Source organism: Myotis brandtii, unplaced genomic scaffold (assembly GCF_000412655.1).
Source record: "Myotis brandtii unplaced genomic scaffold, ASM41265v1 scaffold455, whole genome shotgun sequence".
Lineage (NCBI taxonomy): Eukaryota > Metazoa > Chordata > Mammalia > Chiroptera > Vespertilionidae > Myotis > Myotis brandtii.
The window spans coordinates 527,352-542,912 of NW_005367384.1; the positions used below are offsets into that span (position 1 = coordinate 527,352).

General features: G+C 47.6%; 1 protein-coding gene and 1 pseudogene across 1 annotated transcript in view; one reads left to right on the top strand and one right to left on the bottom strand.

Annotated features, from left to right (window-relative positions):
* Nucleotides 1-15,561, bottom strand: part of KIAA1549 (KIAA1549 ortholog) — a 105,621-nt gene that overhangs the window by 40,761 nt on the left and 49,299 nt on the right. The window contains exons 9-12 of the mRNA XM_014546701.1: nt 14,496-14,673; nt 10,510-10,694; nt 2,178-2,374; nt 196-284 (exon numbers count right to left, since the gene is read on the bottom strand). Of these exons, the coding sequence (XP_014402187.1) occupies nt 196-284; nt 2,178-2,374; nt 10,510-10,694; nt 14,496-14,673 (649 nt within the window). The remainder of the gene's footprint in view (nt 1-195; nt 285-2,177; nt 2,375-10,509; nt 10,695-14,495; nt 14,674-15,561) is intronic.
* Nucleotides 11,027-12,348, top strand: LOC102256411 (annotated as a pseudogene).

Consider the following 15,561-nt stretch of genomic DNA (forward strand, 5'->3'; position numbering starts at 1 on the left):
CCAGCACCCTGTTAGTGACCATCGATGCTGAGACATTCGCCATATGGATAACGAATACTACATTGCACAGGTTATTTTTTTAAGTTCAGCACTTGAAGAATAAAACCCTAGCCTACTGGAACCTCGTCATGACTGCTCTGCATGTGGAGAGCGAGGAGAGTCACAGGCCGCTCTGTGGGGCTCTGCGGAACTTACCGTCATTCACCGCGCCCGGCGTCTTATCTCCTGCTTCCCTCTCACTGGACTCCTCACTTACGGTAGAGTCAGCATCTGAGGGCGAAACTCTGCAGACACCAAACAGATGTAAGCATGAGGAATCAGAAAGCAAAGGGAGGGGCCGGGCATGCTCATTCGGATGTGGAAGTCAGGCTCCCAGGCCGACTGGTAGAAATTAGCAGACAATCCAAAAAATTATCTCACGGTCCAGCATCTCCAAGGACACGGACTGCACTTGGTTACCTCTTGAAGACAGTGTAACAGTGCAGGAAAGGGCTCAGCAGGCTGCATTTCAACAAATGCCAAGAAATCAGGGGCCCAATTAGGGGCGGTTCTTCAGTGACCAGGGCCCTGGCTGGCAGTCTGGTCTGGCTCAGGGCTCGTTGGGTCTGCAGAATCTCCAGGAAGCCAGGGTGTCTGCATTCACCCCACCGAGCTCCAGGTCTTTGGAAGAAGCCTACAGTTACATCCCCACCAAGATCTGATGCCATAACTAAAGAGCAAGGGTAGCGTGGAAGCCAGGGGGCACCAGGCTAGTAAAACTCCACCAGCGGGCACCCCTCCATTTGTGCTCCCTGGATTAAACAGCAGTGTGAAATGCCAACACTGGTGCCCGTGAGGGTTGCTAAATTATTATATTAACCACACAGGCCACTGAGATGTCGTGACTAAATGTTTAGGATGAGACTACAAGGGAAGAAAAAAAAGACTTTGCAAATCTGTACTAGCATATTAATAATGCTTAATGATTTCACTTATGCTTAACCTACAAGATAATTAAGCAAATACCATCTCTCTCCTTAATGCAGTTTCTTTTGTAAAGATCATCTATTAAATTCTTAAAACTAGGCCAGAACCCCCGGAGAGGTTTTCTGATGTCAGGAATTATAACATCATTTCAAATATTGGTATGAGCCCACGCTACTTTTTTCCTTTTAGCAGAAAATCAGGATCCAAAGTATCAAAGCTCAAAGATAGGCTGATAATTTTAAGGCTTTAGTAGCCAAAGCTTGACTGTGATGATCTAAAGTCAACTTAATAAAGCCTGACTGTGAACTGGGTCTCCTTTAACAGAGATGTAGCCCTTCCCAGGGCATCAGAGGGTGAGGGGACCTCCGGGGAGTGTGTTATCAAGCAGTTCTCCACTGGAGTGCTTTACCCTGATAAGAGGAATGAAAATAAACAGAGATGGGAGCTGGGCAGGGAGATGGGAGGTGGTGAAGAGTCCATGCAAACATACTAACAATGGTGACATCAGCTGCCAGAGAAAAATCAAGCAAAGATAGAAAGATGTGCCCAACCGGTGTGGCTCAGTGGTTGAGCGTCAACCCATGAACCAGGAGGTCACAGTTCAATTCCCGGTCAGGGTACATGCCTGGGTTACAGGCTCGATCCCCAGAGTGGGGCATGCAGGAGGCAGCTGATCAATGATTCTCTCTCATCATCCTCCTCTCTTTCTCTCTCTCTCTCCCTTCCTCTCTGAAATCAATAAAAATATATTTTTTTTAAAAAGATAGAAAGCTGTGATAAAGGAAGGTCACCTGTAGACAGAGCAATGAAGGCATGATGGGCCAGGACAAAGCCAGTACTGGGTGTATATCGCGTGCTATGCACCTTTTAGACATGGTTTCTGGTATCATTTCCAGAAGGCCAAGCTTGCTCACCCAGAATATATACTCTTGAGCTGGCCAATCCCTAATCAAGTCACAGGGGGACCGCCAAACCACGATGGATAGTGATTCGGAATCTTAAATGCTTCGGGGAAAGAGAGCAGACAGCCCCCTCGGGTGGTCCATTGGAGCGGCCTACGGGCTCGCTGACTTTGGGAAAGCTGTGGTCAGTCTCCTGGGCTGCAGGCGTGGGCAATACTCTCCGTCAGCCCTTCTGATACTGGAAACTGACAAACTGAAAACGGAAACATGCTTCACGACAGAGTACAATGCAGAAAGCCCGACACCAACCTTCCTCGATGGCGGACGTTCTTGGAGGGGACCTTGGCCTTGGGGCTCGGGACATCCCCGTTTTCGGAGGGCGTGGTGTGGTCCTTCACAGGCCCCGGCAGCGGAGCAGGCTCGTGAATAATCAGGATGTCGTCCTTACTGTGCTGCCCCAGGTGCTGCTTGGCAAAGTCAAACCCCTTCACGCTGGGGATCTGCAACTAAAACAAAGAGGGGGGTCGGTCGATCTGAACGCTGGTGACCATAAAGGAGCCTGTGAGGGCCGGCGAGATCGTGCCTGCAATTCCACCAACATCTCTGAAACGTCAAATGTGTACAAGGGGCCGTTTATGCCTTGAGTTTGCAGAAAAGATGGGTACTTGCAAAAACTTAAAGAGCACAAGGATTAAAAAGCTAGACCATAATACAAAAGACACCCCAAGACGATCCCCGGCCCGCTGCCATAGCGGCATGACCATGTGCTATGCAATTCCAGAGACAGGGACACGGGCACAGGATTCCACAGAGAAATGGGGACTTGTGTCAGGACTCAGAGGACAGACAGAACTTAGAAGTAAAGAGGTTGGACACAGAGCGTGATCTGGATTGTGTCAGGGACCAGCAAACCCTTGAGGCTGGGCAGAGATCTCATTAGCTGCTCTAGACGGGTCAGAATACAGGGAGTGAGGGAAGGCCGGCCTGCATGTGGACGACTCCAAATGCCAGCTTCTAGAGCAGAGACGTGCCTACATATTTCTAAAGAGGCAGATTTCTAAAATTCAAGCAGACAGGACACAAAGGGACCAGGGAAAACGGCCTAACAGTTCCACATTCCTGGAATGACAAGAGTGGAGCCCAAAGTCTTAGCAAAGAAAGTGGGAAGGAGGGAGGGAGGGAAGGAGGGGAAGAAGGAAGGAAGGAAGGAAGGGATCTACAGAACAGGCGGGAGGGACTGGATGCCGACCAGACGCAAGAGGCAAAGGAGAGAGAGAGCCAGTGATAACCAGCAGCGGACGCAGAACAGTGGAAGTGACACTTAGGGGAAGGGGTGAGTCAGGAAGGAACGATGCCCTGAGGAAATACAAAGTCAGGTCTTGCTTTAAACATGCTTGGGTTGAAATGGCAAAAAAACAACAACAACAAAAAAAAACAGCTCCAGAGGAAAGCAGCCGTGTGGCTGAGTCGGAGGACAGAAGCCTGGGGGACGCCAGGCTGGAGATGTGGCTCTGAGAACATCTGTCTAGAAGGTGACATGTGGGGGAGTTGACAGTATTTTAAGATGAAAACAGTCCATGAATAAAATGTTGGAGGACATCTAATAGTTTGGGACTCAGAGAGGAAAAAAGGAAGCCAAGAACAAAATAGAAGCCTACTTCAAAAAAAAAGAAAGAATGTGAACCATTCAATGCAATAGAAGTAAAGGGAATAAAAAATTTCTAGAAAGGAGAGTAATCAGGGCACAGTGATGAGGAGAAAGGGGTCTTTGAAAAAGTCCACTTGTCACACTGGCATATGCAGGAGGCCTACGTCCCAGCGAGGCACCCACACCAAACCCACAACCAAGACCCCATGAGCCTGCAACCACAGGTCCGGGCCTCAGCTTCTCAGCCTGTGCTAAGATAGGAGAGGTGTTCGCGTATATGGATGCATGGACAGTAAAGGTGGGGCACCACTAGGTATTAACAATTTCCTTAATTCGAGCTTGCAGGGCATCCTATATAATAAAAGCCTAATATGCTAAGTGTACGACCCTTGGACTGTTCGACCAGTTGCTATGACATGCACTGACCACCAGGGGGCATTCGCTCCAAACAGTAGGTTAGCTTGCTGCTGGGGTCTGGCCAATCAGGACTGGGCGAGGCGGGCCAGACATGCCCTGGAGCCCTCCTGCGGTCCCTCCCCAGCCCCGATTGTGCACTGGTGGGGTTCCTCAGCCTGGCCTGTGCCCTCTCACAATCCAGGACCCCTCAGAGGATGTCGGAAAGCCGGTTTCAACCCGATCCCCGCAGGCTAGGCCGATGGATCCCACTGGTGCACAAATCCGTGCACCGGGCCTCTAGTAGGACAATAAACTGCATATAAGTAGTCATCTCAAGGGTCTCCTCATTGCCAGCAGGAAGGCCACATGCAAGACCAAGCCCTCCCAGCCAGGCTGTGTCCCACACCCACAGGTAGTCCTATTAGTCAAGAGACATAGGCAAACCCTTAGCCGAGAGACCATGTGCAGAAGCACAAGGTTTTGTTGTATTTGTGACAACTTTATGCAGAGATGAGTAACAACACTAATGGCTTAGATTTGTGATCTCTAACTCTAACCTCTTTTTAGCACTAAAAATCCAAGATTAATGGGGTAGGAGAGTAAATCTGCAACCATGATTTATGCCAGCAGAGGGAGACAAAACTTACTGTAAATATAGTTTACAAAGATGTTGCTTGGAAACAAAAGGCAAAGACTGGCCTACCTATATTTTCTAAATCGATGATATCATGTTTCAAGAGCAGGCTACTCCACCACACAGACAGTGTGTGACTGCCACACACCCCTTGGCTCAGGAATGCTGTTTCGAAAACAATAAACCCGACCTGCTGCTCCATGGCTCCCCACCCCCAACCCTCCCCCCCAGGATAAATCCTCATCCCTGAGACAAGATTAGCACACCAAATCCCTGGGGGTGCACACCTTTCTAGAAGCACATAGTCCCTTTAAGGGAATCAAATTCCAGATGGACAACCTCTTCATATGTTCGCACCTAAACGTGATTTTCCTGAGTGCGCCAGGGGTCTGGGCACCAGGCTGGTCCCCCTGTCCAGCCTCCTTTCATAAAAGACCTCCTACTTTACAGAAGAGAGACCCACCTCTCACCCATGTGGCTGCTTTCCCTCCAGCGACACCTCATTTTAGCTCCATAAACAAGGTGCCTCTAAACAAAAGAATAACAGTTATAATCGTCATCTAATCATCACCATCAACATCGTCTTATCAATCCTGGTAAAACCCTTTTTGGTATATTCCCCAGTAAGAAAGCAAATGCCTCTAGTGACTGGGAAACACTCTCTTTTGTGAGGTAGATGGTTTGCTTTGTCAAAACTGAAGGAGAAGCCCTGGCTAGTCTGGCTCAGTTGGTTGGGCATCGTCCCGTGTGCCGGAGGGTTCCTGGTTCAATTCCCAGTCAGGTTTCAGGCTTGACCCCTGGTGGGGGGCATGCAGGAGGCACCGACTGATGTCTCGTTCGCACATCAATGTTTCTCTCTCTCTCTCTCTCTCTCTCTCTCTCTCTTTTCCCCCGTCCCTTCCTCTCTCTAAAATTAATCGTTTTTCTAAGTGGAAGAAATATTCTTTTTAATTTGAAGGAGGAGCCACAGATTGGAGACCTCCTCTAAGCAAAGCTCTCCAAAGAAAATAAGGAAAAAATATGAACCACACTGTCTCCATGGTGCAGCCTGTGTACCCCAAGTCTAGGAAATAACGGCCTTCGCTGACCAACTCTCAGGGCTCATGAAACAACCCAATATATGCCTATGTCAAAGTGCCTTACAATGAGACTGACAGCATTCTTATCGCTCTTCGTTGATAAACATCAAGAACTTAATACACACAGTCAGCTAAGCATTCCCAGGCATCAGATAAAGCTGTAGATATAAATTCTGATACAAACTTCCGTAACTCAGCAACAGGATGTGACACATGGTACACGCTCTACAAACAGGTGATGACGGAAGGAATTTCTAAAAGGTCAGCTGATGCAGAGAACCTACTGAATTTTGGGGGGAACCAAGGAAAGGGCGTTTGCCATAAATGAAACATCCACCACAGCCTTGAAGCCCTGTTGCTTCTGGTTGATTCCCACTAACATCTCTAAATATACCCATTAGATCCTTACACTTCCCACAGGCTCTGTGAGTCACCACCTTCCACAACAATAGAAATTTGGCAACTAATCTGTACTTACCCACAAAACAAAAGCCATTTACACACAGAAGGAAAAAATTACAGAAATCACTGCCCCCCCGCCCCCCACACACACACACTCATGGAATTAGCTACTTTCATTTCAACCCTACTTTCTGGTACACTTTTTCTAGTTTTTCTATTTCTTTTTTTTTTTAATCTAGAGTTAAGTCTGGATGTACTGTGTCTCCAGCTTCCATATGCAGAATAAACCTGAATTCGTATCTTATAAAAGAAGGGTGGCGATTAATTAGTGCTTTAATATTCATTTAGGACCCAGTTACTTCTGAGTAAGGATAGCTCTTTTGTTCCTTTTTTTTTTAATTATGTTTTATTGATTTCAGAGAGAGGAAGCGAGAGGGAGAGAGGAATAGAAACATCAATGATTAGAGAGAATCATCAATTAGCTGGCTCCTGCATGCCCCCCCCCCCAGGGGTTTTAAGCCCCAAGCCGGGCATGTGCCCTGACAGGTAATCTAACCGTGACTTCCTAGTTCATAGGTCAACCCTCAACCACTGAACCACACTGGCCAGGCTGTTCCTTCTTTCTTTACTATATCACAAAGGGGACAGGCCCCAGGATCAGTACCCAACCAGAATATGTCACTGACAAGTCAGGGAGGCCTTGTGGAGCAGGTCAGCCAAGTAACAGGCAAGACGCCTGATGAATTTTTTTTTTTTTTTAAAACCTTTTTAAAATATATTTTTATTGATGTCAGAGACGCCTGATGAATTTTAAAACACGTGAGCCATAAATATAATACAACCCAGATGGGACAAGACAGAGTGAAGTCCCCAGTACTCGGTGAGTCTGAACCCTGGGAAGTAGCACTAAGATGACAAAGGAAACCACAGAGCAATCCCAGCAGAACCTAAATGAAAATCTCCGATCTCGAAGAGAACGCATTAAGCGTTTACAATTCGATGGCTGTGGCCTGTGAAAGCTCACCACGACCACGTGACGTCCCCACAGTGAGGACCAGACAAAGTCGTTACCGTGTGTGTGTCTGCGTGGGGCCCTGCCACCCTCAGGTCTTGAGTCTGGGAGAGCAGTGCTCCAAGATTCTGCTGCCCCCAGGCCACAGCAGGTCAGGGTCACCTGACTGTGGGTGAACTAGAAACACCTACGTGAGGCCTCACGGGATCCTTGCAGAGAATCGAAGAGCAAGCACAGGGGCCAAGCTGAACCTGGCTGAGCGTCTCTTCAATCCACTGGCCACACTGCCCCCCAAGTGACCGTCCCAAACTGACAGACACTCCAGCTACTCTCCCTGCCGAAAACCCTTCAATGGGTCCCCACTACCTACAGCATCCCTTCCCACCCTTACATGTCCTACAAACCTCTCCGAGCCTGGCTCTTGCCTGCCTCCGTCTCCGCAGCTTCAGCTGTGCCCTTCCATACAACCTTGTCCCAGCCTTCTCGACCTCTGTGCCCTTCCCTCCGTCTGGGCCCACTTCATCTGGCTGCATCCCTGCCCGTCAGCCCTGCATCACCTCCTCTCGGAAGGCAGAGGGGGCCCCTCCTCCCCGCTCCTGCAGCACCCTAGAAGGACCGACACTGTGACTGCGTCAGCCACTGTAGCCTTGTCCTCCTCCCGTACCAAAGCCCTCGAGAGCAGGACTGCATGTCATCTGTGCCTGTCACCCAGCCTGGCCTGCCCGGCTCTGAGCACATGCTCAGTGCCTGGTGAATGAGCATGCCGTTCTGAGGCAGCTCCGCCTGGCGGCCCACGGTGCCAGCCGGCCAGGAACGGAACTCCAGTCCTGCACCAACAACAGGGGGTGGCCTGTCCCCAGCAGAACAAGTTCCCATGGGACCAGCAGCAGGTAGGCCATGCCATTCGTATCCTTAAATGGAACCTCTGCGGGGCGAGGCGGGTCCAAGCTGGAGGTCTGTGGGGAACAGTGACAAGTGGTGACTTTAGGCTTCAGATTAAAGAGAACACAGATGAAAAGAAAGGCACAGGTTAGGGTGTTTTTCTTTATTATTAGAAAGAAGCAAGAACCCTACTTCCAAATATGACAGAAAGGCCTCTCCCTCTATCCTATTTCAAACCTAATCGACTCCCAGACAATCTGAAGAGGTTTCCTTTTCCTTACAGGAGAAGGGGGTGTGGATTTTCGCTCACCAGAGTGATTGTTTCCAGATGTTCATAGCTCTAGGGTTTACTACAAGATTTCAGAGTCGCAGGGAGGCAGCATCAGGGGTGGGGTGAGCAGGAGGGAGAGAGAGAAAACAGAAAGGCACCCAGAAAAGCAGAGGAACTCTGACAGTCACCTCGGTGACCATCCTTTTCCTACTGAAAACACTTGATAAGTCTAGACGGTGGGCTCCTGTGCCAGCAAAACAAAGCCCGTGCTTCTGAAACGTCGGGGTGCTGCCCTCCGAGCAAGACACTCCGTCTCCTGGGGAGGCTCCACGCAGAAGGCCTTCCCTGTAAAAACGTCTGAGCAACTCCAAAGGCTGGCGTTTCCGTTGGAAACTCTGCCCCTTTGCTTCATAGCCACATCTGGGATGTGACAATATTTCGGAAGTAAAAGTGGGAGGAGGAGAAAGCTTGGGGACTACCCTGTTTTGACCTCAGAGATGCGGTCCTCCGATAGCTTCTTGAAGTAACAGATAATGGATGGGCTCCCACAGTGGGTGTTTACATTAGGAACTGAGGAACCAGAGACCTAAATGCACAGCCGTCTGAATCAAATGCACTGGTTACATCTCTCTGAAACCGGACTCTGCACCAGAACAAAAAATTTCCAAATCTATTGCTGATCTCGTCACAATGAAATTCACACTCTGAATCATTTGGAATAGCAAGGAATTTTTTTCCAGGTTTTATTTTTCTGTGCCATTCATTTGTCTAACAACAAAACAACTTTGGCAAAGTAGGTAAAAAATACATGAAGACATGTAACAACTAGAATATTGAAGTATAAAATGCATCCAACATGCTTGATAACCATGTACTTGCAACTTAATCAAGATTTTTGCATTTCTTAGTTAATTCATAAGAAAAAGAATACTCTTCGTTTACCTTTACAGTCATGAAATAAATGTAAAAACAATACTTATTTTTTCATTCAGCAGGTCTAGGTTTGTAATGCCCAGAATTTTTTATACTCACACAACCAGAATAAAATTCAAAGGTGAACCAGGCAATTCTTTGTTTCTTATTTGCTTTTTCTTACCCAACTTTTAGAGCTGAGTGAGTCCTCTAACTTTTTGAGTAGAAGGTACATGTTAATACATACATAGGTTCATGACCACGTCCATTCCCTTAGCAATGGCTGATCTCACGTGATGCTGAATGTCGGCAGGAAGTGAGTTCTCTGGTACGTGGCATGTTATTGCTCACACCAGGTGGATTAGATACCGACCAAAAGTCCATATCCTTGCTCTGAAACTTGCATGTGGCCATTAAATACTGCAGAAACTGGTGAAACATGTGAGAAGAGAATTGCTGCCACTATAAAAACGAAACTGAATGCTTTAGGAAGACGTGGACAAGGAGCTGTTGTCAAATTAGGAGTCAATTCAAAAAGACGGCAGGGCGGGAAGAGGGAGGATTATTAAAACCTGGAGAACTTGGCACTCAGGTTGCTTTGCTCTTCTCTAAAGAAACCCAAACTGGAAACTGCACTGATGTATGAGGGGCATTTATTATAAGAAAGACCACAGGGCCCTGACTGGTTTGGCTCAGTGGATAGAGCGTCGGCCTGTGGACTGAGGGGTCCCGGGTTCGATCCCAGTCAAGGGCATTTACCTTGGTTGTGGGCACATCCCCAGTAGGGGGAAGAAAGACCACAGGGAATTCCTCTCAGTAGATAAATACTAAAAAAAAAAAAAAAAAAAAAAAAAAAAAAAAAGACGAGGTATGTTGAAAGATGTCAATTAAATACCTATTCATATATTTTAAGTTAAAATGTTTCTGGCATGCATTACCATCCTTTAATGACTAAGTGCTCTCGATCAAGGTGGACAGGTGGGCTTGCAACAGGTGGATGGAAAATAAAGGAGCCATCCAGGGAAGTGGTGTATGGGAGACACAGACACACAGATGTGAGAAAAATCTCCCTTTGTTCCTATTCTCTGAAGACATCCAGGGTTAACAGACATTAGAACTCATACCCAGAACAGATGAGATCTTCTAACTGATGGTCTCAAAAACAACATCTCAGTGGAAGTCAGGGTTCTCGAAGGCATGGCTAAGCCTTTGCACAGCTTCACCTTCTTGCAAACAGTTCATACTACAGAAGAGCGGGGGCCTCAGCAAGCAGAAGCGAAGGCAAAGGGACACCACCATTAACCCCAAAAGATGTCCCTAATGGCTCCCCTTCGGTATCGAGAGCCTGGGCTCCCCCACCCCTGCCTGCGAGCCGCGTGCACGACCTCCGGGGATGTGCCCTCACCTTCTGGCGCTGCTGGATGTTGGCCACGGCGTCGGGCTGGAAGTCCAGCTTGTCTGTGCGGCAGAGTTTCCAGTAAAGGATGACGACGATCACCATGACCACCAGCACGGGGATGACCACGCCGACGATGACCCAGAGGTTGTTGCTCTGGGACTCCGGCGACGGCCGCTTCACCCTGTCCACGGCTGCAGACAAGGAAGGAAGGTCTCTCAGTGACACGCTCACTGGACAGCCCTTCTGGGCAGGGAGCGTGCCTTCTCCTAGGAGACACCTGGGAAGTTCCTGTCATTCCAGCCCAAGGCAACGGGTTAAAGGCTATGATCTCCTGAGGACAGGAAACGCGACCAAGTAAACAAGCACAACACAGACGGTTATGTGGTGGATGGGTTAGGGATCACGGTGAGAGACAGGACGTGCCTAAAGCAGCACGGCTAATTCAATGGCGAAGCTAGGTTAACGCCAGATCTCCTGACTCTCAGTTTATTCTACCAGCTCCCGCTCAATTCTCACTGCAGGAATGCTTCCATACCAAAAAGTAGAAATCCTAAATACAGGCTACGAGCCCTGCCTTATCTCCTCATCTGTGTTTCTCCTTAAACCCTGGAAACATGGCTTTTAATCAAAATTGATTTACCCAAGGTACCAGCTGTCAATTTTAAAATCATATTAAATCACTTCCTTTCTCGCTCCCCAGGCATCTTGGCGGCTGCTCTTGGTTGGAGGCCACCCCACACCCAAAGCAGGAAGATGGTGCCGCGAAGAAGACAAAAAGTCACTGGAGCCGATCGACTCCAGGTTCCAACACGTTTTGAAAAGTGGCCAGTACGTGCTGGGGTACAAGCAGACTCTGAAAATGATCAGACAAGGCAAAGCGAAACTGGTCATCCTCGCCAGCGGCACCCAGCCTTCAGGGGATCCGAAATAGAGACTATGCCATGTTGGCCGGGACTGGGGTCCATCACCACAGTGGCAATAAGACCGGACTGGGCACAGCGTGTGGAAAACACTAGAGCAGCGGTTCTCAACCTGTGGGTCGAGACCCCTTTGGCGGTCCATCGACCCTTTCACAGGGTCGCCTAAGACCATCGGAAAACACATATATAATTACATATTGTTTTTGTGATTAATCGCTATGCTGTAATTATGTTCTATTTGTAACAATGAAAATACATCCTGCATATCAGATATTTACATTACGATTCATAACAGTAGCAAAATTACAGTTATGAAGTAGCAACGAAAATAATTTTATGGTTGGGGTCACCACAACATGAGGAACTGTATTAAAGGGTCGCGGCATTAGGAAGGTTGAGAACCACTGCACTAGAGTGTGCAGCCTGGCATTGATCCGGGTGGTTCTGAAATCATTAGAAGCACGCCAGGACAGCTGGGAGAAAAGCAAGTTGTGCAAAACTGTTCTGTAATAAAACTGGTCAGAGCTTGTTTTTAAAATAATAATAACACTAAAGTAAAATTAAGTCAAGCTTACTTGGAATCCACCACTCCCCACCCTTCCTGCCACCCCCACCCCAGCCCCCCATCTTTCACGGCCTTAGACAATTATGGTTCAATTACTCTGTCCTTCTCAATTTCCTTCGCCAGCTCCTTCCCCTAACCCTGCCTCCCAGTACTGGGCCCTCCCTACTCATCCCTCAGAGGACTCAGCTTTCTTAAAGCTCAGGTTCCAGTCACCAGGCTCAGAAAACCAAAATACCCCTCCTCTGTGCCCCACCTCCTCATCCATTGGGGCTGACTCATAACCACCTTTCCAGGACTTCTCCTTTGCCTTTTGTTCTGGTTGTGTCTGTCTTGCAGGCAGGATCTTACTATTTCTTTTAAGACGTATTTTATTACATACATGTACCACGTTGATACATCAATATGGTCATGGCTCTAAGTCTCATCTTTTCAGATACATCTCAGTCATCATGGGCAGGGACCACACTTTACGCTCTTTTCACATCCACTATAACACATGCCATGGGATTGAAAGGTTTCTGCTCAAGGATGTAACACCACAAACGATCCTCCGTGCTGCTTTAAGTTTGGGTTGAGGCTCAGGAGAGAGGGAGGGAGGGGAGTGGGCTTCTACAGCAGCGGTCGCCAACCTTTCGGACCCCACAGACCACCAGTGGTCCGCGAACCACCGGTTGGAACCGCTGCTCTACGGCACATGCACTGAAGGAGGCCCAAGTTCCAGAGCAGAGCCTACGCGGGAAACAGAAAGGTAACAGAGTGATAAAAATCTGTACCTTTAAATTTGGCCTAAATATAGCTCATTTTGCATGAAAACAACAAACAATATAGAAGGAAGGACAGAATCACACTGAGAGGCTGGGACAACTAGATGTTCTTTTTAGTCCTAACCTAGTGAAACCCTGTGAGAGGCACAGTTGATCACAACGAGGCCCTGACCCAGGGCCCGCAGCTGCCTCGGGCTGGCCCTGGTATTGGATAGGATTCCAATCCCAGGACTGTTGCCCCTGTGGTTTTTAGCACGAAAAGGAGGAAAGAGAGGTGCAAAGAAAAACTATCACCACAGGTGGAAGTGAGCTTGAAAGTGCCCATACACTACTGCAATTCATCTTTGTCTTTAAATATTTTTATTGATTTTTGAGACAGAATATTGATGTGAGAGCAAAACATCGACTGAGCCTGCAACCCAGACATGTGCCCTGACTGGGAATCAAACCAGCAACCTTTTGGTGCACGGATGACGCCCATCCATGCACCAAACTGAGCCACAGCAGCCAGGACCAATTCATCTTTTTAAAAGGTGCAGTGTTTCTCTGGAGTGGGACACTGCTCCGACAACCAGGAATGTCATATATGAAAAAAAAATGTAAGTACGTGCTTTATTTTTTCTCACTGCTTTGAAATAGAACACACTCATATACAATTACATCTCAAATACACACACCACCAATGGTTGTTTGCTTTAAGTCTCCCATCATCTTTTATAAAATGGAGAAAGTGTGCCCATTAGCCCTCTTCCTGGTTCGTGTCCAGGGACAAGTATGGATTCCATGAAGAATCCTCTATTGCCGAAAATCATTACAAAGCTGTCATTTAAAAAACTGCCTTTGTTACCTATGTATTTGCCCTACAGAGTTTTCCAATGTTCTCTGATGCTGAGTCCCTTCTAAACACTTACCTACCCTTTACTGTTGGGAGCAAGTATCACTGAGCTTTGAAAGGGATTGCTCTCAGGATCATAAAGGAAAAACAGTCATATTAAAATAGCACTCTGATTCATAAAGGTATATTTAGAGAGAAAAACACTCTTCCGTGCCACTCCTTTTCTTAATTTTAAATACCCCAAATCTGTGAGTTGGAAAAAAGTACTGAGGGAGGCCTTTGCCAGGGGACAGGGGGCTCGTATCTTCCAAAAATAATAAAGAAATATCAAAATAACCTCTTTCTAAATAGTGGAGCGGTGTGAGGCGAGGGTGGGAGGCAAACAGGATTGAAAAGGGTGAGCATCAAGGGCTTCTTTGTGTTGAAAGACCCAGAAGGAAGCCAATAAATGCAGAGGGCACCGCCCGGCTTCCTGCGTGACTCACTGTCCCCACCAACGTTCAAAATGACATGTAAGATTTTGGAATAAATACAGGGAAAACACGTTATTTTACTGAAGACAAATTTTTGAAACGAGAAATAGGACCAGAGTAGGGGAAAAAGTACTAAAGTAAACTTACGTTACTAAAACTCACTAGTAGAATGCTATGAATACAAAATACTAGGTAGGAAAAAAGGCAGTGAAGGCTATCACCACAAGCAATGGAAATAAAGGTCTTTTCAAATACATTCTAACACCTGACATCTTATATAAGTGCCATTTAATAATATGGGTGTGAGACACAGGTCTACTTCGGCCACCTAAGAATGCTTTAAACTCAGAGTTCACTGTCAGGAAAAGACTGGCCTTTGAGCCCATCACAGCACAGCACAGATGGCTACTCAGGGGCCAAGCCTTGGGCACTTACGTTGGGCAACAGCGCCTTGAATTCGGTAACCCAAGATAATGGCTGCTCTCTGGATGTCGATCTTGTTGATCAGGTCTGAAGACTTGACTGCACTGAGTCGTTCTCCGTCTTGATCCTCCACAAAGTAGATGAGCTGCACGGGATCGTCATCTCCCTCCAGCCGCGACACGTTTACCACCTGAAAGACAACGGACACCACTGGCATTTTGGAAGCTCATGTGTCCAGATGCCCTTTCTCTGGGCACTCAACCTTGACTGTGTTGTTCAGCATTTATCCGTCCTCATCGTAAGCTCCTTACATTATTTCGGGTTCCGGAATCCCTACGATGCTCTGTGGATGGGCAGAGGGACCGTTACAATGAAAGTTCCTCTGTGTAGAATAACAAAGGCGCTTCGGATTGCTCAAAGGCTTCTCTGAGACAAAAGGCCGGGAGGGTACACAGACCACAGGCTTGCCAGTCCGGGAATCTACCAAGAAGTTCCAATGTGTCATGGGAGGATGCTCCTGTCCTCATAGCATCAACCACAAAGGAACTATTAGTGGTTCTACCTAATCGCTTCTTGAATCTGTCAGTATCTTCTCTCTGTTCTTCTGGGGCAGGGCTTCTCAACCTCGGTACTATTGCCATTTTGGTCCAGGTAATTCTTAGATGTGAAGGTCTGTACCGAGCACTATTAAGACGTTTAGAGCATCCCTTCCCTCTACTTGGCAGAAGCCAGAGGTAACAGCCACGCCCCCCCTCACCAGTTGTGACAAGCAGAATGTCTCCAGGCAGTGCCAAAATGTGCCCTGGGGGGAGCAAAATCATCAACGTTTGAGAACCACTGCTCTTGGGATAAAAACTCTCATACATTCTTTAAGACCCCACCCTCAATAATGGATAGATCATTCAGAGAATCAATAGGAAACAGAAGATTTGAACAACACTATAGACCAAAGAAACCTAAGAGTCATACAAAGAAAATTACATCCAATGGCAGAATACACATTCTTCCCAAGTGCACACAGAACAGTTTCTAGGCTAGACCATATACTAGGCCAGCCGTGGGCAAACTACGGCCCGCG